The sequence below is a fragment of the Aulostomus chinensis genome, chromosome 2 (assembly GCF_037954235.1).
Source record: "Aulostomus chinensis isolate RoL2024-O1b breed Wild chromosome 2, RoL_Achi_v1.0, whole genome shotgun sequence".
NCBI classification, from domain to species: Eukaryota; Metazoa; Chordata; class Actinopteri; order Syngnathiformes; family Aulostomidae; genus Aulostomus; species Aulostomus chinensis.
In genome coordinates, this window is record NC_141321.1 from 31,567,580 (window position 1) to 31,593,057 (window position 25,478).

General features: G+C 42.1%; 1 protein-coding gene across 8 annotated transcripts in view; it reads right to left on the reverse strand.

The window, feature by feature from the left end:
* Positions 1-25,478, reverse strand: part of akap13a (A-kinase anchoring protein 13a) — a 124,623-nt gene that overhangs the window by 62,977 nt on the left and 36,168 nt on the right. For all 8 annotated transcript variants that reach the window (XM_086189990.1, XM_086189999.1, XM_086189970.1 and 5 more), the window contains exons 6-10: positions 23,318-23,501; positions 21,348-21,543; positions 19,320-21,087; positions 16,331-16,416; positions 520-574 (exon numbers count right to left, since the gene is read on the reverse strand). In XM_086189990.1, the coding sequence (XP_086046116.1) occupies positions 520-574; positions 16,331-16,416; positions 19,320-21,087; positions 21,348-21,543; positions 23,318-23,501 (2,289 nt within the window). The remainder of the gene's footprint in view (positions 1-519; positions 575-16,330; positions 16,417-19,319; positions 21,088-21,347; positions 21,544-23,317; positions 23,502-25,478) is intronic.

Here is a 25,478-nt window from a genome sequence, read left to right on the forward strand (position 1 = left end):
CTGTCTTCTAGAACATTCTACAATTAAAATCCCCACTTCTCTTTTTTTGGATGATGTAAAGTATAATTGTCAGAAACTGAAGATAAAACAGCACTTCCTAAAAACAGTTGATAATGTATGTAGCTGTTCAGAAATGCAGGACAAACCCCTAGATTTCCCAGAGTAGAGTATAAAGTGAATTAAAATCTGCTAAACAGAGAATTAAATTCAATATCAGCAAGCACCATTTAGCTACACAATCTCTACGACACAGCTGTGATATTTCAGAATGTCTAAAGCAAGTCTGATGGTGTCAATTTCCTAGTCTCTATTTGGAAACCACAGGCTGAAGCTTGATACTTTTTACATTATTCAACCCGACAAGACAAAACCGTTACTGAGGCTTAAATCATGTGAGTGTCAATCTGAAAAGTCACCAGGTCACAGCTTCATAATAGATTATCAAAACTGAAACATAAAAAATTAAAGCAAAGTAATTCTGACCAGCAAAGTCAAACACAAAACTAAAAAGTGACTTACCAGGGAGTTGAGTGCTGAAGGGTTGATGGAAAGACGCCTCTGTGTCTCGATGTATCTACAGAGAAACAGGAAGACACTGAATCAGCTTCAGCAACATGTGATCGTCAGGCACAAAGAAATAATGATGCAGAGCAGCGTGGCAGTTAGGAAGTGCTGCTCTCTACACAGGATGGGAGGCAACAATAAGACTCCTTTTATAACAGCGGACTTCAGAGCATTCAGTGGATTTGGTAACTCCATCTCCTGTAGGAACTGTTAGGAAGGATCTAACTTTGGTCTGTTTTCATCCGTCAGAGCTCACAGTCACACCAAACACACACAGTCTGTCAGAGATGTGTGGTTGGCTATAAACACACAACGCCGGGGCTCTGCTTCCTCTGTGGTCTGACAGTCTATATAACAGCTGTGTGTGTGTGTGTGTGTGTGTGTGTGTGTGTGTGTGTGTGTGTGTACAAGGACAAGAGAGAGTTGCAAATCACCCCCCCCCCCCAAAAAAAAAACAATTTGGAAGGCAACACAAAAGCTTCAACAGTTTGGCTGAAGCTGAGCAGATCTGACTGACAGCTCTGAATGTGACGCTAACAGAGACTTGGAGACGCTCATTGTGTTTTAATGAACTGTGTCAAAGAGACGCCGATAAAGATGATGAGCTTTGACTCTGAATGTGTCACTCACCATGACAGTAAACTAAATGCAGATTAATAATCTATTAGCAAAGCCAATTTGCTAAACTCCTCAGCAGAAAACTTACAGGCATTTCTGAGATGAGATCCTGCGATGGTTTACAGTAGATAGTACCGATCTAAGAAGCCCATCTTCAGTCGTTTGCTCTGCACCGTCTGTCTCGCCTGCTTTCTCCCTTTCCATTGAACTCAGACCCCATTAAACCTAGTTTGAGGCTGACTCAGATCAACAGGCTTAAACACAGCCTTTTAAACTTGACTTTGAAATTTATACACACACATCAGCAATCTAAAAAGGTCACAGTGAAAATGTTTGACCATCATGAGCTACTAAGTCAAACCTTTAATCACATCTCAACTAAAAAATATGGATCATATAGCAATTATTTTCTAAATGTGAATGAAAAATATATTCATTAATGCAATTAGCCATGTTACTGCAGGGCAGTGAGGATCTTTTTCAAGTGAGACGTGAGGAGTTTGAAAGAACTCAGTGTTTGTTGTAATGGGGTGCAAAGCAACAGAGGTGAGACACTGGAATAAGAAACAGTTGCAGTTAATGATTGCTTGTTTACTTCTGTTGCAAACCACTAAAAATGTGAAAAAAAAAAAAAACCTGAGACAAAACATGAGACGGTACAACCTATACTGGCTCATTCCAGCAATAACAATGGCTTTTCTTTACATTCAAAAAAAATTCCCATGAGCTTTGGTATGTTAGGTTTTGCGCCAGGTAGCAAGTGTTAGCATGATAGCATACAAACCTATTTTAAGACAGTGCCCAGGGCATAGCTGCTTAACATTAGCACGTTAGCATTTTCACTGCTAAGACATTTAACTCAAAGCACCACAGTGCAGCCTCGCAGAGGTGCTGAAGGGGTTAACCTCTGTTTCTCTTGACAAATGACTTTAAACATCAACTGACAATCAGGATTCTTACTCAGTGGATTTTAACTAATGACTTCCACAGAAACTGCCTGACTGTCAATGGGTGCCACCGGAACTCTCCCACCAACCGGCAAATTAGCGACAATGATGAAGATTTTAATCAAAGCAAAGCTGATGAAACTTTCCCTGTATGACTGTTACAGCTTTTTATTGTTTTTTTTATTATTTATTTAATTTATTAATTTATTATATGCACACACAAATGTACCCAAAGAGGACCACAAAATACCACATTCAAGCAGGTTATGTGTTCCCATTGGTGCCAAACGCAGCCACAGACAAAAACCCTATGTTAGATTTTTGGGCCAGTGGGAAAGGAGCTTTAATGTAATTTTGTTAATTTCAGTGGGGTTTTTTTGGGTGAGAAATAAACTTGGAGATTCATGGTCAGTTTATCCATATATGGGTCTATCTGCAGCCCAGGCCGTAGTGCTCGGTCCACTGGACAGGAGCCCAGCCACAAGTCTGAGCAGATAGTAGAGGTGGGACAATACACAATGTACGCTCTACACTCTCACCATTGTATTGTATTGCACTTCAATATTATGATTCGAACTGTCTTTGCAAAATCCTCAGCTGCATATAAATGTGGTGAAGAAAATGCACAAGAGAGAAGAAACTATGTGCTGCAGTAAAATCGCTGATTTTTTTTTTCCCCGAGTCTGCATTATTAAGAGTGGCGTGAAGGTTTTGAGTTTGAACCTGTCGTAGTGGAGTCTGCAGGGAAACCATGTTGATCTATTCACATGGAGACTCTCTGAAGACTGATGTGTGTAATGCTTTTTTTATTAATTACGTGTCACTCCGCAGCAGAACACCTTCAGAAATGTGGCATTTTATTTTGGACTACAGATGGAAACTGTCAAGCGCAGCAAACCCTGATCCGTCCCCTCCATCTATCAGGTCAGCTTGCTGGGTCTCAGCTTGCGAGACACTTGGGACAGCTATAACAGTCAAATAAGTGAAAGCTGAAATAGTATTAAAAGAAAAGAAAATGGAGAGCAAGAAAAAAAGATACAAGATATGAGGTAAGGGGCTTCAAGCAAGTTTCAACCAAGAAGACTGACATACCCTGAATGGTTTAGGGGTGAGGGAGAGTGAGCTCTGTTTATAAGTATCTAACCCTCAACTGTCCCACAGCCCACCACTGACAAGCCAGCTGAGACCCTGAAAAATACACTGGACTCTGTTGTTTGGGCAGGAAGTGGTGAGTGTGTGTGCCCACAGGGATCGTACACTTTTGCATTCCTACAAACACCGTGACAAGCGCTCGCATACCAACTGGCACCATGCACACGCTCCTACATCAGCCAAAAGTGTTGCATGCAAACGCACAAATTGCAAACACTTGCTTATGCTCCTTGTTTTATTCGTGGAGCCTCACTTGCACACAAAGAAAATCCCACACGCACAGATGCATGCGTAGACATCACACACACAGGCTTTTCTTTTCTCACAGCTGTGTTCAGATATCAAACAGAGCCTGCTGAGAGAGAACAAACATGCTGACGAGGAAAGATTAGCTGGTCACAGAGGGCGATAGTGTACACAAACACACATACTCACACAGGCAAACACACACACACACACACACACACACAGATGCATGTACAGGTTCTTCTCAAAAGTGAAATTATTTGCCAGACTGCACCAAATTACAAAGAGCTACATGCCTGGACAGAACGGTGAGAGTGCAACCAAACTGAAAGAACGATCAGCTGTAAGTGTTTTAATAGACTGTTTACCTGCAGTGAGTCATCAGACACGCTTCAGTGTGTTTTGGTAAACAGAAGTGAAGCATGCTGGGAAGTGAAACAGAGTTTTGGGGGGGTAAGGATATGAGGAGGTTTTGTGCAAGCTTTTAATATCTTCTATTTGTCTCATGAATATTTTTTTTAAACTTTGATCAGCAGTTCAAAGTGTTAAAGGAGAAGGAAGAAAGCCACTGTAAAGATTACTAGGGTTGCTGCAATTAGTCAGTGTGCCTGATGACAACTACATAAATATTTCTTATAGACACATTTTTTTTTTAACAGTCCAAAACTGCTGTGTGCATGCTATCACTCATTTTCTGTCATTGATGGGCTCCTGTGACATGATCATGCAACCAGTGCTACAGATTTATGCAATCATGGTGGCTGCAGTGGAGGCTGAGTCCAACTCAGTTGCAAAAAAGGTTTTAACTAGACCTTTTCTAAGACCCAAGGCTTTAAAACTACTTGAAATAACACAAAAAAAACAAGAGGGTGGTTTGTAAACCTTGCAGAGTTTTAATGGAGTAGCACTGTAGTGCTAGCTCTGGCTATGCTGATGATGAACTGCCAGAACTGCAACACCACCTCAAGTGATGTCCATTCAGGTTTACTAAATCCCCATTAGTTGGGAGAGCTTTTTGTGCCTCGTAATTGCACCTTGTTATTAAATAGAACAGTGCTGATGCTCAGGAACGAGGAACATTTCTGGCTATTTCATGCATTAACCTTTGGCTCTGAACACTGTGTTTTCATTGCAGTATTTGAGCTGTTACTGCTGTCTCTTACCTGTCATACTTTGTTTCACACACAGCATCTGCACACTGACTTAACAAATTCCATTATGCAGTAAATTTACTTTAAAGAGGGGCTTATTATTCATTTAACTTCCTTCGGACTTCAAAATAAAAAAGAAGTTAAGTGAAATGATCAAATAGATTTTTTGTAAGAGTATAAATCTGTAAAATGGTTGGTATATGAATCAATCAAAAGACAAACTGTGATTAACAGTAGTTCTACAGATGTCAATGACATTTACCCAATCCTCTATGGAGCGCTGGCTAGCCGCCCTTTCTACCTGTACGTCACACCCACAAAAGACCCCTGAGGTAAAGACAACTTGATCTTCACAATAATAACAATTAACAATATTAGTTATAATAATAGTTCACTTGCTGATGTAGTTGTGCTGTGTGTGTATCAAAGCAGAGCGTTTGCAGGAGAAACACTGGGGCATAAAATTCAGACCTGGCACTTTTGGTCAATGGCTCATGCACTTTGTGCTGCCTTAAAATGAAAACATAAAAACAAATGGGCGGATCCCATCTCTTTTGGAGAGATCAACACACCCATGGGTGGACATTTGTGTACATTTACTACATGGGCACTGCGAAAGAAAATGACAAACGAGGATGAAAGTCGTTTTCAGTTCTTGCCGGCATAACTACCACAACATCGCTTCATGTTGTTCAACGCTCCTCCTCTTTCAGCATTCACCCTGTCTTTTCTTTTAAACATTTGAATCGTTTTTCTATGCTCGATTTTAAAAAAATCGAACAGAACAATAAATCAGACGCAACTTCTCACCGACTCTATTTAGGAAGTAAAGCAAGATGCAATGTGGCGTACGGTTGAGTTACAGAGGAGTCCCTGATCATCACGTAACACACGGCTTGTCTGAGCTGCTGTCGACATTGTTTAGAATAAAACAAAATATCATGACACATGACAACTTCTTCTCGTACACGATTAACTTGGGAGATTTTGAAACAAACCCTTGCCTGCCAAAACCCCACAACAATGGATATCAGTCAGCTGCAGCATGTTAACCAAAGCTCACGCTAATGAACACTAGCAGTAATGTTAAGTTATTGAAGGCAGCTGAGCTCCATCCAGCATGGATCAGAACACAGCATGAACGGTTCTAAAGCAATCAAGAACGACTTAGATGCAATCGATAAGGAGACCGCGTGTTGTTTCAGATGACATCACATTAGCAGATGTGTTTTCTTGCTAAAAGGACAACTGTGACTGGTTTTGAATGTGGGTTTTGCCAGGCAGCCCTTTGGCCTGAGTCTTTTTTTGGTACACTGCACCAGATTATACCGGCCTACTTTCTCCTGACAACTGCACTGGTCGGAATCTAGTAAAGACACCCGTACTGCACCATGTGTTGATTTGCAATGGGCATAAGCTAGAGCCCTTGAACTTCTGACGAGATCAAAGATTCTTGCAAATTAACAATCTTCTCTCAATCAAGAACTACAGATGAACGAGAGGAAACATGGGGGGGGGGGGGTATGAAGTAATGCACATGGAGGTGAGTTTCTTTATTTTGTCCAATAAAAACCAAGAGGGACAAAAGAGTGACAGTCAAGCCGCTAAGTTATTTAACCAGTCAGCCAAGCCCACATTCATCAAACAAGCATTCCAGCCAGTTCGCAGGCCTGCAAACCGGTCAGTCAGCCAGCCAGCGAGGAATTGATCCCCCCTCTGAAAGCTGGCAGCTCAGATTCAGAACAGAGCAGTGCATATTTGTAGTGTCAGGGGAATCTAAGCTGTACCCAGTAAAAACACATCTGGTTTAAAAATAAAAAAGACTGGCTGGTGTGTGTGTGTGTGTGTGTGTGTGTGTGTGTGTGTGTGTGTGTGTGTGTGTGTGTGTGTATTTCACTTTGACCATTGCCTTGTTTCTAAACAGACAGGCAGCCAAAGAGGTTCTGCAGTACTGAACGACCGTTTCCAGCCAGGTAAGTACACGGGTTGATCGTGATGACAGCCAGCAGGCAGGCCGAAGAGCTACATTATTTCCCATTGCACCTTGAAAACACACTGAATTCAGCAGTATAAAAGCAACCTCAAGTGTTTAGCTGTTTGTACCTTTGTGCAAGTCCTGGAGGAGTTCAGTTGATGGTTTCTTTTAGTGAGTTCTTTTAAAAATCACATCTTCTGCTTTTAAGCAACTGCAGGATTGGGGCCAATTGTCAGAGGTCACAAGGATCAAGGAGGATAGAAATGTGCAAAAAAAGAAATATAAGTGCTACAGAAAGGGAAAGATGACTTGTTATTTTACGGTCAGTTGGTATTGAGGCTTATTCACAGTTACTGTGCTTGGGAAGAGACGTGATGATGTGTTTTATGACTGCATGCCAGGAGAGATGCTGGGATGTGAAACGCTGGCCTGAATGAAGTCACTTGGCTGAACGCCTGTTTCTATCCGAGGCCAGAGGAAACTGTTAGCCTGGCGCAGCCTTTTTCCCACACCATTATATCTCTCTCACTTTTTCTCTCTTCCGCACTATCACACACTCTCATCCTTGCTATTTCAACCAACAGGAGCTGACATCAGGAACAAGTTTAGAAAGTGACAAGGGACAAAAGAGAGTGTTACATATAGCAGAGCAATTCACTTCATTGATATCCATCCCTCCTTGTCCGCTTCTAAATGCCACTATCAACAAACAGCATCACAATCCACTTGAAATTAAAAAAAATAAAAATTAAATTAAGCTTCCGAAGCAACGGGTCTGTCACTGGTGGATACATAATTGTGACTTTGATCTATATTGTTGAGATTACTCAAACCAAAGTTGGCAATCGAGCTTTCATTATGATTCGATAATTCTCTGTCTACTTCAGCTAAAACTACTGAGCCTCAAGAGGGAAAAGGGGCAAATACTGTGAAAAATGTGGTATATTACACAGCTTGGAGACAACAAAGAGACAATCACCATAACACAGACTTGAGACTTCCCAACCACAGAGATTGTATTTCTATTTTATCTGTGACTCCTTCAGCAGCCACACACCACTGAAGAAGCTACTTATGTTGTAAAAACCTGGGCTGGAGAAAGTTCGTCATTACTGAATGGCAACTTCTTATGGTCGAGTTACACCCACAATACTTTGCCCAATAATCAGCAGTGATAACTGCAGTCCTGCAGCCAAAAGGAAAATCCAAGGCACAGTGGAAAAAAAGCATAGAGGTTTCTGCCTATGCAATGCAGAGAAATTGCCGTTGGGGCTTTAAATAGAACAAGTTTTGGGCGCTATAAAAGTCCCACTTAGAGAGATTCCATTGAGAGCCCAGTTCAAATAGAATAACTAGATGGTACACTTTGAGCAAAAGAGATGAATACTTTTCAAGTTTCAAAACCGAATTCAAAGGTAACTTTGTGTTTCCATTAGGAACCACATTTGTGTAAAATGTACACACAACATAAAAACATAGAATACACAACCAGGTGTTTAACAAGTACAGAGCATACAACATACTAGTGCAGCTTAACATAATCAAACAAAGAAAATAATAAAGTCTACACTGTGAAGCCCCCAGCTAGCTTAAGCATAGCATGGTAGTTTGAGAAGATCTGTCAAAAAAAAAAAAAAGGTCAGGTTTAGCTTTATGTTTCCAAAGAACAATTTTGCACAATACTAACTCACCACTATCCTCACCAAATAACCTCAAAAAGACCTTAAACTGTCTGTGCCTCATTTAGTTTTATTCAGTTTTTCCGAGTGCAGGCATGTAGCTCTGGTGTCACCTACAGCATCCAAAAACCGCACTCCACCCAAAAATAATCAGCACTCTGAGTCTGGAGGGCCACTATCAACAACTAGGCAATCATTTCCCAGGGTGCAACACAGTGAAACCTGTCACAACACCCCTGGCAAGCCACTGACATGGCATGTTGAAGCACTTTGTGCCTGTTATGATTATGTTTCACTTAAATAACTTTCTGGGCAGTGAAATCAGGCCTTTGCCCTCAAACTCTTTAAAAACAGTCCGTCTGAGAAGCTCAAGATGCTAAATCACTTGAAGAAACTCATTTTAATGGACTAATTCGATGCAATAATGTTATTTATGATCTTTAAGTGCGTTTTTATGGCGTCTTCCCCGGCGTAAAGCAAAAGCTTAAGAACCACTGTGCCACTGCTTGTGTCATACATATATTTTCCCTTGAACATCCGCAGAAGTTATTTCTTGAATTGCTTTGACTGCATCATTTTTGAGGAACTTAAGCAATAGAACGTAACCTTTGAAAGGACGGTTGTTGTTAGTACACATGTATTGTCATGCCAAAAAAACTTTGTTCCAACGTGGAGATGGATAGCCTACCTTTATCAAAACCACGTCTACAGCTCTCTCTCCCTTGGCACAGAGCCTGTACCTCTGCTTGTGTCGTTCGTACATTTTCCCTTAAATATCCAGAACAGATTTACAGAACAGACGGTAGAAATCCAGCAGAAACTCTGGTGAGGAAAGCTGAGGCTGTCTGCTGAGCTCCACATCTGGCCGCAGAAGCAGCCTTCTCCCAGACTCTGGCTCTCCACCCTCCCCTCCTTCTACTCTTCCCTCCCTCCTTCTACTCTTCCCTCCCTCTTCTTTTCCTCTCTCGCCTCTAAACTTCTGTCCTGTGTCTGAATAATGCCATTCCTCTCTCTCTCTCTCTCTCTCTCTCTCTCTTTGTCTCTCCCAGTCAATCACCCAGGCAAAACACGGCATTGTTGGCATATGACAGAGGGGCATTATTACTTCAGTTGGTGCAATTTAATTATCAGGCGTTACGTTGCTGGGTTTCAACACCCCCTGGTGGATGAGGATGTTCTCGAGGCTGCCTGTGTGGCACCCACTGGGTGTAAATCAAGGCCCTCCATGCGGGACCAGTCCAGAGGCCATGTTGATGACACTGCAGACCAGTGATGTTCATGCATGCAGGATAGAAGGGTGGTTCCATTACATATTCTGCCACTAGGGGCAGCACTGGAACTGGGCAGTTGCTCGTCAGAGTAGACTGCAACTGTTAAGAGCCCTCGTGCATCATATTTTCCTATCAATGGACGACCCTTACATTCAAGCCTTCACTAAATGAGTTCACACAATGCTTATTAAGCTCATTAGATGTTGTTTGTGTGTGGCGAGGCTGTCATGTGCTGCTGGCTACTTCTGGTTAGCCCTCTATTAATTTGAATGTGGATAAATACTTTCATTGTGTGGCTCTTCAGGATTCACAAATATTACCGGACCAAATGGATCAAGTAATTACAGTGAAACACATTATGCGAAGTTGCACAGAGCCCAGACCATTTATTCATCATTTTACAACAAAAACAATAAAAGCAAAGTAGACCACAGCTGGGATACTTCCAGATAGCACTCTGCCAACTTAAATGTGGATAAATGATTTAAATGCGCTACCCTTCGGGACTTTTCACATGCTACCAGATCAGATGGATCAAACTGTGAGGGTTGCGTGGCGCTGAATGCAACTTGGCCACTGTTTTATAGCCGAAAAAAGTATCGGTAGAGTAGCCTGCAGCGAAGGCTGTGTTCCAAAAGATGGATTTAAATATGGATATATCACTATCATTACATATTAACAATATTATGTAAACAATATATCAAGAGTTCAGTGGGTTTTGCAGAAATATTTTAAACATTTGGAAGAAAAGCTGAACATATTCACTTTAGCAGTTGAAGTGCAACTTGCAACATGACCAAACAGCTACGAAAGACTTGGACTAAAACCTCGTCAAAATCTGCAGTCAAAAGTAACTTGAGTCTCTCGGTATTAAGCTTGAACACATTAAAATATACTGATATATATAATGTTGGTTTACAGTTGTTCAAAAATAGTGCATATGATGTGTTATCTGGACCCTTCAAAAAAAAAAAAATCAACTGTGTATCACGTTCCCAGATAAATTTCCTCTTGAGAAATGTGTCAGTGTCATCTCATTCACCCGTTCACACACATACTCACACACTGATGGTGGAGGCTACCATGCAGGGCGCCAACCTACTCATCAGGAGCAATTATGGGTTCAGTATCTTGCTCAAGGACACTTTCGACATGGTCACCGGGGTCGAGGATCGAACCAGCGACCCTTCGGTTGCTAGACAGCCACTCTACCCCTGAGCCATGCCGGCCGAGAAGGCCCCATGTCGGTCATCATAGAGACGTGACAGGGATAACAACGGCCAGTCCTCCCCAAAAGTCATTCATATTCTTTTTTCTTCCTGAGACTTAGTTTTACATGACATGTTTTATGTCACAACAGTTAAATCTGTCTGCCTCGCACGTTCACACCTTAACACCATCCCATAATAGCAGGCTAACAGAGGTTTCCTCCAGAAGTTAATACCCCTGGGATATCAAGAGTGTGAATCTTTATTGCAAACAGCTTGACTCAAAGGTATAGGGAGAAGTCTGTCACCATAGAGACGGTGGAGACGTGACAGGTATAACAGTTGTATTTTGAGACTCTTGCAAAATATTCAAAGTATTGTATTCTGCCCATAAAATGTGACAGAAATAGACAAGAAGGAAATAAGGGACACAGAGAAGCTCAAACCAGGTTCCTTTCTCTCTTGCACACAGTTGTCCAATCATGGCATGACGTGGGTGTGAGTGTCTGATCGTTGGTTTCAGAAATTGCCCTACATGTCACAACCCCTACAATCCAATGAGAGAGGTGGGGGCAGGGGGTCTCCAAAGCAATCTGTCAGTCCAACAAGCCTTTCAGCACATGAACCCTCCCAGCTACATAGATGTGAAAGGTCAGTTTGGGCTCAATAAGTAAAAGAAATGAAAAGAGTGTTATATTGTAGTACCTATGAAGGTCTTTCTCTGCTATTCTAGGATTGGAAACTTGAACCAGGACCACGAAGAATACTTTTACCATGAGAGAAGCTAGACAAGAGCCTACCAAACCACCTTACACACAGCTCTATGAATATTTACCCCATGTAAAAGGTTGTATGACTTGTAGCTTCTCTCATCCCTCCCCCATGTAAATATAAAGGTCAACATTTTCTGACATTTTATCATCATGGTGACTGATAAAAGCAAAACTGCAAAACAGTCATATGACACTGAAATACAATGTGCCGGTCACAGTGACCTTCAACTTTGACCACCAAAATCTTTTCAGTTAATCATTTAGTCCCAGCAGAATTTCCCTCAAGGTGTTCCAGAGAAATCTCGTGAATGAGAATGTGACACAGAAAAAAACAGAAACTTGTGATAACGTATACAAATAAATGATGCATTTGTCATCTAAATACCTCCTAAATCCAAGCCTGTGCACTGTCGCTGAGAAGCTTTGGGGGGATATTTGGATCCACGCAAACATGTGATGAGGTCCCTGCAGTCTGTGGGTAGCTCCTGACAAGCAGCTTTGACCTCAGGTCCCGGTGAACCCAGGCCAACTGCACAAAGACATTGTCACTGGCTGCCAAAAACAAATCAACCCCTCAACAAATCCAAACTACCAACCCACCATGGAGAGCAACGATGGCAGGCGTTCATAATTCGAGAACATGCCATCATGGATCTATTGAACCCACGGCGGCCCCAGTGTTTTGAATATGAACTCATACATGAATAGTAGGTTTGAATTTTGCTGAAAATGAGCGGCCAAAGACAATAAGAGGCCTGAAGTTACGTCAGACTGGATTCAGGGTGTAAACAATCACGTTTATATTGCTTCACTGTTCCACAAGATGTAAGAGAGTAAAAAGCGAGGATGAACACCGAGGCACATTATTTACATTTATTGATAAATAATAAGAGACAGCTGCTCAGCCACTACCTTAAACCGCTGGCTCAACCTCATTCTTTAGCTCTTTCTCAGGACTGCAAAAACATTTCTCCATTGTCTTCAACAGCCAGAGGGTCAATTGTCACATGCAGTGATTAATCACTGTGCATCAGCATGGCAGATGTGTTTAACTAATAATTGAGTTCCTCATAGAAATATGCTTGACCAAGAGTGATGATCCTTTTTGCAAATACTTTTTTTCTCCTCGAGGAGGATAAATGTAACCATAAGCTAGACAAATGATGAAGAGCAATGGCCAGTGGCTTTCAGTTATTACTCGAGCAAAAACTACCAAACATAACTTCTGCCTCTTGCATATATTAAGGCTATAGGCTTCATTCAATTCATAAAAAAAACATTATGAGACTTACAAGTTATGCTTTGCTAATGACCACCACTTTTCAAGTTTCAAATTCAACTGGTAGAAGTGCAAAGCTAACTTTACTAAACCAGCTGCACCACAGACGCACAACTTCAACGTCAACACAACAAGCTTCATCTTTGATGTTTAGTGTTTATGACAACCTATATATTCTTGTTTAGTCACTGGTGAGCTAGCGCTGTTATTAAGAAGATACACACACACACACACACACACACACACACACACACACACACACACACACACCACAGTTGTTGTTTTAGGTGATCTTTCAGTGACTGAGCGAACTATCTGACTATTACTGAATGCTGTAAAGTCAATTCAGCTCAAGCTAAACCAGCGGTTTCTTACAAGTGTTGGTGTCTTTGCATGGATAGAGTTATATTAAAAAAAACGCGCCCATATGTAATGTTGATACTTTATTCCTGGATGCTGTGACATGACTCACAGCAGCTGGTGAGAATATTGTTAGCGCGCTATTTCAAGGTTGTTTTATATGCACATCATATGTCGAGGCGTTGATGTGTAAGGTCACAAACACTGACTTACTCAATAATTTCAAATTAAAATCATCGCACTTGGTGAATTAACATGGACTTGATGGTCTGTCATCAAAATAGATTATGTTGTGTAAAAAAAATTATAATTTTGTCGTGGATTTACAACCAGTCTTATGTGTTGTCGCTGTCATTTGGAGTTCAGTCAGTTTCATACTGACAATACAAACATACCTGGTAGAACATGATAATATATAATATTGTTCTTTGGGGGGGGGAGCTGCACCACATCATCTAGTAGTTTATTCTTAACTAGAGGAAAATATTTCAGTCCATTTCAGTCTTCCTCTCATTTTCCATGTTACTTCCATGACTGGAAAATCGGCCAACTGTGTTCAAGGTTTTCCAGGATGCATGGGAATCCCAATATGATAAAATGAGGTCAATTATCATTAGAATCATTCAATTTTTTTTCTCTTAATGTGGCTCCTTTTTTGTTTTCTGCCTTTTACATTTTAACTTTTTTTTTTTTTTTGCTAAATTTCTTGGTGAGGTGTTCTTAAAAAACATTTAATCTTAGTGGGAGTCTCCTGGTTAAATAAATATGAATTTGGTAAAAGATGACATTTCACACACTTTGTCTGATGAATTAGTGTAATCTAACACAAGTGGTGAGGATTTCTCTTCTTTGAGTGAACGGGCCATTCTTCTCCTCTGCTCCGATTGCAATTAGTTCATCATCAACATGTGAACAATTTTTCTGTTCATCATAGAAATAATAGCAGATTTAACATAATCACGCAGCAAGTTGTTACAGTTTTCTCACTGATCACAACAGGCTCTGATGAAGCCATCAAGTCTACGTTGCCCTCTGCTGGCGACCCCAGCATCCTGCAGCCTGAGAGTGTGTATCCCCCTGCAGTCAAACATCTGGCTTTCAGAACAAACCACTGACCTAAACCACAACCCAGGAATATGCAAAGCCACTCCAGTCTATGGCTGCTGAGGAATCTGTCAGTCAGCAACATTTTAGAGTAAGGCTTCGTCTAGTGAAGATCGCAGCCATGTGCTCAGTGGCTGCGAAAGCGTAAATAAACTGCAAGAGTCTCCCACAGGATGAAGAGGGGAGATCTTGTTGCATTTTAAACTTCAGTAAAAGTAAAACCTCCCTAAAGGACAGCCTAACATGGAACACATTCCGGGCTGAATGGCAGCACTAATCAAAAATGCAAAAGAAAAAGTAAAAAAAACAGACCAAGCAGCAAGTCTGAAATCGAAAGCTACAACTGAAAGGAGAAAATGTTCCAGGCAGCTTCCTTCCTGAACTCAGCAAATCTCTATCTGGCACGTCTTGCTGCTTGTAAGCAAAATCTGCCTACTTTGCAACCCTTCGCTATTCCCCCTAAATATTACTTAGAGATACACAATAGACGCTTCATGTCCACAGGGATGCTATCAGACAACTCATTCTGTTGCAATGATGACCAGTGAACACTTGACATGCACATTTAATCACTATATGATTAAGTGTTTGACTGTAAGGAAAGCATATGGCTTAGGGGCGGCGTGCTCAGGAGCTAGAGTGGCTGTCTAGTAATCAGTAGGTTACTGCTCCGATCCCCCGGCTCCTCCAGAGACAAACCCTGAAAACCGTAATTGCTCCTGATGAGAAGGTTGCTCCAACATCAGTATATGAATGTGTGTGTGTGTGTGTGAATGCGTGAATGAGGCAATATTGTAAAACTTCGAGTACCATTAAGGTAGAGGAGGAGCTATATAAATGCAGCCCATTTACCACATCCCTCATACCAGTAGCTATTCTGGAAAACTGGTAACAAATGAGGTTGAATTTCACTGAATTAACATATCTTTTCATGCATGTTTCTCATTTCTGTGCACCGCAAACAAACAACTTTGTATAAACAGCCCAGCGTTTTGTAAAACACCAAACAGAAAGCTCTTCTGCTGTATTTGGTTAGCTTATAGCACAAAAGTCTTCTTCGTGTTTTGGATTTGACAGACGTGTGGAACTGATGAACACTGCCTGTCCCCTTTAAGTCGATTCACTGGGTGCATCACAGAATTCTGTGATACCACGTTCTACGATGACCGGCTGAAAATACTTCCAATCCTGCCCTTAACCAGCTGATGTGTCGTGATGCATGCAGGGCCCCACCCAAACCTTCATACACCACCGTCAACATGATCATCTCTCAGTTCTTTCTCTCTCCATCTCGCTAAGAACACACTTCTGCCGTGTCGGGCTATTAGCTAGCTACTCGCTCTGTTGCCGTCAGACAAACAAAGAAAACCTGACATGCTCAAATTTGGCTTCACTGCCTCTGATGGTGATGGCTTCCATGCTATGGTGAACTTGGCTGAGTTAGCATCCGTCTGCTCCAAGTTAGCTCAACAGCCCCTGTAGTTGTCAGCTTCACCTCGCGTGAGCAAGTTAGCTATCATCCACAGTTCGACAGTCAAAGCGGCAGCACCTGAAATTTGCAGTGAACCCATATTGTGAACTTTATGGTAATAAGGCCCAAGAGAGGAACTGAAAAACACTACTTTTAGCCACAATATGAGGGCAGCTCATCCAAACATCCTCAAACATTGCATTTCCTTGGGAACACAGTAGGCAAGATAAAACACACACACACACACACACACACAGATCCCTTCCTTTATAAGAAGGCCACATATAGCGTGCAAGTGTTGTTAATCACAGATAATCGATTAGCATTAACTCCCTTCCCACAGAACTTTAATGATCAAGCCTCAACACAAGAGCTGGTTCAAGAACTGAATTTAGCAGTGTGCTTCATTACATCTTTGTGCCAAAGGTTAGGGTGTAACAAAGGTTTAGCAAACAATGACTCAGCAAAGACTCATGTTAATCAAATCCAGGTATACAATAAGGCAGAGCCCAGAGCAACTGTGATGACTTACTGTGGAGAAGTCTGTTTGATCTCCTGAGCAGTTTTCTTCCTCCCCAGCACCAACCTCAGGGCGCTCAGACATGATGACCTCGGCCTCTGGAGAAATCCACACAACACAATACAATCAGTCCAAAGACAAATCCTCAAAATGTAGGAATCAAAAGCAAGTGTATTGAGTGGAAGGAACAGAAACTGTTTTTTTCTTTGCTGTAGATATACTCAGGAGTTCCAACACATATGTCGAAACTTTCTCCTGTTCAGGGTTTTCCCCTGAATTTTTCTAAAACAAAGGCAGCATACACAATTTGTACACACACCTTAATAATGTCATGCGCTTAAGTGAATAAAATCATGATCTGAAGATGAGTGTGTCCACAGGGACTCACAGCTCAGTCTCTTTGTCTCTATACACTCCCTGGTTTTGTTGTTAAGAGTAAGAAGAAACATTTTGCGAGTTAAAAAGAAACTTTAATCATAGAATCAATCCAAAGTTTTTAGGGTTGCATTGCAGAGACATGCAGCAGTTGCGTACTGGCAAACACTGTCCTACCACCAACGCGTGCACCGCAGGGTGGCCCAGCTGCTGCCATAGAAGAATATTATGTTTGTTTGTATTTTTGGTGTAAAAGACTCAACCGTTAAAAACAATCTGGAGGCAGGAATGTGACAAAGTGTCAAAAACATGAAGAATTACAGGACACTTAGATTTAGTTTTAATACACCAGGATCCTATCTTTATACCTAAAACAGGAAACAACAGAGAGCTCATGATGCTACCTGATTCTGAACCTCTTTCAGGCAGTACATTCATTCCCTCACTCATAATGACACACCGCTCTGTGTGTGACGCACAGACATAGCCTTGCCCTTGCCCTCGCTTTATCGGACTTGGGTCCAGTACAATTATCCCTGATGAGTGAAAATTGCCCACAGAGGAGTGCTGGAAGTTCCCTTGGAGCACACAGCCCCTGCAGGTCTCCTGCTTCACACCCACATCAGCTGGCTTCAGTGTGTTAGTTTTAGAGAACCCAACCTTGGCGCTGTGTGTCTTGGTCAAATGCACCGATAATGTGATTGCACCTTGTGTTGTCAGACTATAAATCATGCCAGGTATCAAAGGCATAAATCACCATATTTCCTTTCACACAGCATCCCACTACTCCAAGCATCCCAGCATGAACTGTTGAACAGTATGACTGTTTCAGTCACACTGACTTGTATTTGTCATTTTATACCTTCGTTAAATAAAGGCAATGAAATCCAACATGATGGCTACAAGCTAAAACCTTATTGGACAGACAATTGGCACTGAAAAAGCAAAACAAGTTCACCTTAACAGCAGCGATACATCAAAACGCATGTCACACAAAAGCCAAAAACCTTTGTGAATTCAATTATGTTTAGGTACGTTGTGTTTAGCTTTGTAGGGCTATTGCCATAAATCATCAGACATTGACTTTATGTGATTTAGCATATTTGTTTATGAATACGACTTTGACAAGGATATTTCACTGTGATATATATATATATATATATATATATATATATATATATATATATATATATATATATATATATATATATATATATATATATATATATATATGAGTGTGGAGAACTCAGATAGACCTAAACTGGGGTAGAAATAAATCAGTCTGCCCACCTTGTATTGAACCGCTGTGGAACTGTGGCATTCAAAATACACCCATCACATACACAGTGCATCACATCATGTCAGGGGGGCTGAGCAATGTTTTTACCTGCTATACCAGCTCTGTCTTTGTTGTGTGACAGCTGTGTATTCTGAAGAGTTTTCAGGGGAAATGTCATGCAGCCTTTTCGGGATACTGCTCCTATTCAGCTCCACTGTGTTAATATGGATTGTTTTTTTTTTCTAAAGGGTTATGTATTCATACAGATTTAATGGATTTTTATGACTAAAGAGGAAACAATAACCTTCAACACTGCAGCGCTGCCTGTCATTGCCTCTTAAAACAATACATCGTCATTTGAATGATATTTGAACAGATTATACTACTTTTCTACACAATTCTTTGTAATTTTGCCAGAATAACGCCTGGGGGGCCATGTAGCTTTGCAAGAGGAAAAGAAAAATAGACCAACTGCATAAAAACAAGAGTTCTTCAGCACGGACCCTTTGTCGGTGGGCACGGCCACTGCTTCAGTTGATGATAATAGAAGTTCTGTGGCACAAATGCCATGTTGTGACCTGCCCGTTCATTCTGCCTTGAAGCACCGTCCAACATGTAAAAAGGCCTTTCACGCATTTGGAGGAACTTTAAAAGGAACCGATGATTTTGCTATAGCTGAGAAGACATCTCTAAAGAGACAACTCCAAAGAGACCTTTGATCTACTGTCATTTCTGCTGTGAGTTCTTTAAGTGTCTGTCAACCAAACTGCACATTTCTGCAACATTCGATTGCAAAAATAATAAACCAAAGCGGCAGATCTGCAGGAGAATCATAGTCTCTCCATCCACCAAGGCTGCTTCATGCAGCTCCAGATAAAGTTTGGTGTAAGCTATGCAAGTACTGACAGTGTATAAATTAAAAAAAAAAAAAAAAGAATTCTTTCCATCTAGCTCAGAAAGTCAGTGTGTTCAGTTCTCACTATGAACACATCACAAAGAGAACAAGAGAGAAAAAAGGAGAAGTCTGCTGTGGTCCTTAGTGCAGGTTTTACAGCACATATGGCATGTTTTTGTCTATTCTTTTATTTGCAAGGATGCAGGTTAAGTCTTCACAAAATAGATATCTATATAAAAGATGTCACGTCTATGGCTGCATTGCTTATTTCTCTTGTAGACTAAATTAAATAAGGTCAAAACCCCTGTGATGCTATTCAAAGGTTACTGACATAATGCACAAAAACACATATTTGAGAGGCTTTGAACCTATGTGCTTTTTTTTAAACAGAATATTCAAATGTTATCTTTTGAAAGTTCTGACAGACCTTGACCATCTGACGTCATGCATACCTGTATTAAGGTCACAGCTGTTGTCCTGTCCGGTTTCACCGTCATCCTCCTTCACCACTGGAGGATCTCCACTCTCTGGCAACGCTAAACCCAGTGACTGATCTGAAAGTTCTGGGGCAAGATGTTCTCCTGTCCCCTCAGGATTCAATGCCTCCATTGTCTGGGTGCTGGGTGACAGTTGTGCTTCAGGCTCATTGCCAGTCTGGCTGCAATCTGCTACTGTAAGTGCATCGACACAGCCAGGCTCCTCAGGGAGCCCTGTGTCCATGGTTTGTGAATGATCGCTGCTTTCATCAGGCTTGATGTCATTGGGTTCCACCGAATTGACTTCTGATAATGACAGTTCTGCCGCCTTGATTTGACCCAAGTCCTGCTCCTCCATTGACGCATTTTCCTTCATCGGATGGAATATGTCAGTTGAGGAGCTTCCCACTGATTGAAAACTGCCATCTTCGTCACTGGAAAGGCTTTGGGATAAGCCTAAGTTCAGGTCAGGATGTGTATCACTGGAGCTGGCCGTCATCTCAGGTAAATGCTCACCGTTGGCTGGATCTTTCTGTGCTTCCTCCGCACACTGACCAGCAATCTGGAAATCAACAGTATTTGTTACAGATGTTTCGTCAGTTTTGTCAGGTTCGTCCACAGGCAGACTTTCTGTATTGTATCCACAAGGTTCAGCTACATTTCCACCATCTATCTCTTCAACACTCGCTCCTCCAGTACAATTCCCAGAATGACAATCAGTTTCTGGAGCCATGCCCCACTGTTGCTCTGTAGCGTAATCCCTGCCAGCTGTTTCCTGGTTTTGTTCCAGGCTGTTTGTGTCTGGTGGAGGTTCCCCCTCATCGAGGCCTTCTATCAAGAGACGTGGAACAGCAGATTCAGCCTCCTTGATTACATCACCACAGTCTATCATTGGTGGGTTAGGGAGGTCCCCTGGTGTTGACACAGGGGCTGTTAACCCTTCACTCTCTGTTTTCTCTTCATCTAGGAAAAGTCCATCACAAAGGTCCTGTTTCGTCACCTCCTCGTCTGTGTTCTCACCATCCTGGGAACGCTCTTTTATTTCAGTTTCAGAGCAGTCAGATGCCTCAGAGCCCTCTACGGATGGAGACTGGCCCATGACTAAAACTGTGTCTCCGCTGGGTGTTACTAAATCTGCTGACTCTGACTCAGTCACCTCCTCTCTCCTTGATATGCTGTCTTCTGCTTCCTGTTCAGATATGTCCTCTCCCTCTGTGGCCTCCTGTCCTTCCCGGATCACCGCCTCCCCTCTATCAGCTTCCTCTGCCTGTTTACCACACCCTGCGGGTGGTAGGGTTCCCACAGAGAGGCCTCCCTCTTCGCCCTCACTCTGTGGGCCTTCACTCCTGTCACACAAACTCAAATTCTGTGTGGAAACAACAGGCTGTTCCCTTCCCTCCTCCGATTGGCAATAATCTTTCTCAATGTTTGGACTGAGACACACCCAATCCTCTGGGGGGCCGAGGCCATGTTCCTGGGGGCGTACGTCTGAAGTTGGAGTGCTCACAGACAAACTCCAGTCTCTCTCTGCATTTCCACTCTCTTCATGTCCACAATCAACAGTACTGCTGCTTTCCACTGAGCAGTTTTCTATGCAGCTCCCTTGTGTGTTTGTATCCAGGCACTCTGATCCTGAAGCAGGCTGGTGTTGTTTCTCCAGGCAGGTTATCTCCGTTTCTACACCATCACAACATTCAGCAGCTGTGTGCAGAGAATCAAACTGCAGCTCCAGTACAGAATCTCCCTGCAGAATAGAGAACAGTAGGAGGATAAATGTTAGGTTTTCTCTCATAGAAACTAACAGAGCAGCTCACTTGTTCTCAATCGCCGACTCTATGATTGCATAAGGTGTTCCATCGCTTATACAAACGAAGCTTGAAGGTTAAAAAAAGGAGGGCAGTGAAAAGACAAACAATCCAACAATGTTCAGCAGCAACAGAGTTCCTGGATGAAGTCAACGTGAGTAGAGATAGCGCGCTAAAAGGGCAGGGTGGCATGACTCACCTTGGCATGGAGATGACATATCAGATGCAGCAACTGCTCCACAGTCCTCTCAGGGGTTGGAGGGTCGCGGCCGGGGTAGGCATTCAACGTCAGAGTGTGTGTGTTCAGTCTGGGGAGGTGGCAAACTACACGGGCGTCTGTAGAGACCAGCTGGATGCTCTCAGGCCCTCTGCATGACTCTGTATCCGTCTCAGCCCTGCCGCGAAATAAACACTTAGATCATCCAAGAGGATCTTGGCTGTGATTGGTTAATAAAAGCAGAAGTGCTTTCGAGAGAAGGTTTGTACAGTGATGTCAGCTGATTCACACTCCCCCTTTTACTTCCCTAATCCATGTACATTGCTAGTATTACTTTTTAAGCAGAAGAGTGGGAAAAGCCAGTGGAGAAAGGCTGTGGTTGTTCACAGTCTGCTTTAGCTTTTTAGGGAGGGAGGCACTGAGCAAGCAAAGAATCTGTCACGTAATTATGTATCGAGTAAATATTGAAAAGTTCAAAAGCAGTGGCCAGCCCTGTCTGCAAGGGTACAAAACATCCTACAATATTCACCTTCGAGGCCCCTCCTAGCAGATAAGAGTTCTCAGATAATGTCACTCCCTCTGCCGCACTTTCTAGGTGTTGAAGGCTGAAGTATGTGGAGTGTTTTTGTACATACAGACAGTGCTGTAAGGTGGGGGGGGGGGGTGACACATAGCAGCCAACATGTGTAATCCTGGGTGGATTACATTCGCTCCAAGTCCTTTCAGCTGAGGTCACCAGTTAGGCTGTAAGTGACTTCGTTTTTCTTAAGCAAATTTAATAACCAACACATAAAGAAGGCGCTCGTGTAAAGCAACCTGGTAACTAAACGCTTGCCAACAAGCGCGCTCACTAAGTGGAAGTTCTCTTTCAACGTGTGGCATCTTCATTTGGAGTTAAGTGAAAACTGTGTTCTATCACATCAGAAGAGTGATTAAAAGACATAAAAGGGGTCCATTTCCACTTTAAGCTATGTTTCACTCCATTTGCCAAAAAGCAGTTTAATGTTTCACTTTAAAGCGATGAGAAGAATTTGACCTCACTAGTCACGCCAAAAGAAGGCATTATTAGAGATAGCGCCTGCCAACTGCAAACAAAAGACATACCATCCCCTTGCTATTTAAACCTGCGGAGACAACATTGCAGTGTGTGAATTGAAGTTACACTGAGTGAGATGTTACAGAGATGTAGTGTGACAAGTCAGCTGACACAGAAGTTGTATCCAAGGCTTTAGTGTTGTGAAATAGTTTCCTATCACTCTGAGATTCCCTTGGAACAATACTGGCAGCCCACAATTTGCACTCAAATATCAGGCTACAGCTGAACATGCTAAGCTAGGCTACACTGTGGCTTTGTGGAGATGTTCTTTGGATGCTTCTATTGTTCCATGAAGACAACAGACAAACATTGTTGTTCTAAAGGGCCCTGGAGGAACCATCTGCGCTCTCATATATTGACATGAGAGTGTTTGTAAAGGACGAGGGCAATGTTCACTGAAACTCAAAGCTAATATCACTGTCAAACAGTGCCGGAACTGTTTGGACAAACTAGGGTCTGGGGAGGGTAAGTATTGTGCAGAAAGTGATTTTTCAGCTGAAACTACACACACCATGTAATAAATCCTATCAACAAAAGAGAAAACAGGGTGCAGTACATGTGCTCATGCCTCCTCAAGAGTTTAGTTGTAGCAAAGTAGAAGTTTCTGGCACAACGTCGCCAACTGTGTTGGTGCACAGAGAGAGGAAAAATACTGAAGGCTTGTGGCCGTCATTCGGCTGATTCTGAGCCACAAGTTGAGAAGTCCAATGATGTAGCTGTTCTACTTTATAAGATTATATTGAATTTCTTCTCCATTTCCCATTGCCCTTAGTTTCTTTGTCATATTTAAAAATGAAAATAATATAAACAGTGTTATTTCACAGTCTTTGACATTCAACTTAAGTTCAGCACTTACTGGGTCAGGAGCTCCTGAAGGCGTCCGTGTCCCCGCAGCGCTGCTAGGGCAGCAGGGGTGTGGCCTTGCCTGTTGGAGAGTTGCACAGCTTCTCTCGCTCCCGGCTGCTGCAGCAAGAAGTGTGTCACCTGAAAGAGACCTCGCCGAGCTGAGAAGTGCAGGAGAGTCTCCTGAGGATCCAGGTCTAAAGAACAGAAAGGGCACGAAATATAGAATTAAATACAGAAAGAAGAAGCAGAGAAGCACAGGAGAGTAATCCAGGCAGCCAATTTATGGGCAAATAGCAGCAATACCATCGCTTGCTGCAGCCAGGCAACACCAGAGTGCCCCTAATTAAACCAGTGCAGCGTCCACAGTGGCCCAGTTAACAACAGACCTTTATTCATTTACAGACTGATAAAACCACAGCTCGTCTTTGTCTATCTGTCTCCAACAACAGATGGATACAGGAATTTGTTGGCTGCTCTTATATTGCAGCAAGTGTGTCAGCGTACCACGTTTCATAACAGGCCAGTTTTTGCATGAAAATACAAAATGTGTTTCTGTATTACTTTCAGCCTTTGTCCTAGAACTATTGTGGGAATTACAACAATAATGGGGGAAAAAAACAGAGTTATTTTATTTAAGCAGAAGTGAGTAGCAAAGTGCCCCAGATTCCATTTTTAATTGAAAGGCCATTATTGGATGCATATTTCAGTTGAACTCCCAATACCACTATCCAACAACCATCCCCTTGACACCTCTACATATGAAATAATGCGGTTTCATGGAGCGAGACGAACACACACGTACACACAAACAACCATTCGGCTGAGCAACAGGTGGTCAAGGCGGCTGCGGAGTGCTGCTGAGCCAGGTATCAAATTTATCAGTTTACATGTATTTTCATCTCAAGTTGAGTGTACAGTACATGATTGAATGTCACTCTGTATTCACTGGGAAATCATGTTCAAAATATTTATTGGCTTACTGGAATCGCCCATTGTTGTCTGTTAATATCATCTTTAGTTGCTCAGTCTGCTGGAAAGTGTACTGTCCCTTCAAAAAGGACATTGTGATAAGAATCCTGTTCAAAGGAGTGGAACGCCAACGGATGGTAAATTAATAATGGAAAAAATGAGAGACTGGAGAGAGTTGTGACATCAACAGTGTGAATCTTCACTGTCGTTTATTAGAAAAAATGTGTGTTTCCTTGACAACTTCCATTTATCAAAGCTTTAAACATGAGCCATTTAGGTTTGTACAGTTACAAACAGATAAGATGAACTGTTCTGTTCTGAAACATTTATGATTTATTCTTTGCACAGTTTTTATCAGCCAGATAGAATCTATCTGAAGATATTAAAAACCGAGTAAAAACAAGATAAATGTATGGAAAACATTTTAGGCTTCTTATACCCACACCACAGTAATGGTTATGCAACATTTATAAAGTTGGTTGTGTCTACTAATGAGAGGTTTCACTACATTTCCTGCAGGCCGGCCTGCCCTGATGAACCTCAAGCTAATTGGTGAGGTTTTATTGCTCCACTTAGGCGAGCTGGGACAGACTGGAATCTGAGGTGCTAAATGGCAGCCGGAAATGCTTTACTGCAAGGTCTGATGGCAGACCATAAAAAATTTTGTACTCTGACATTTGGGACAGGAGTTGGATTATAAATGTAGTTATAGCTCTGTGCCGGAGTTCAGAAATCACAGAGCTGAAGAGGAGAGGCGAGACTCAAGAGATCTGTGTTTGCTCTCGAAGCTACAAAGAGAATGTGACTGTGTCCCCTCAAATCACTGAAAGTATTACGTAACTATAACCAACTCAGGGACACACAGCTAATGATTATTTTCAACTGGCATTTTAAAATTAATCTATAAAAAATTTTAATTTAATATCAGGGGGAAAAAAGCTGATCACAAGTTTCCAGAGGCCAGGGTAACATCTTCAATACGCTGCTTTTTCCAACCAACAGTGCAAAACCTCAACTGGCAAGAGTATAAAATAGAGGAAAGCAGCAAATCCTCATATTTAAAGGAACAAACCAACCTTTTTGGAGTTTGCTCCCCAGAGTCAGACAAGAACATAGACACCCTTCTCTCCTCTGAAGGTGCATCAGGGAGCTGAGACCCACACAGACCAGCTGACTGCTTGTTAGCTTAGCACAGAGAATGG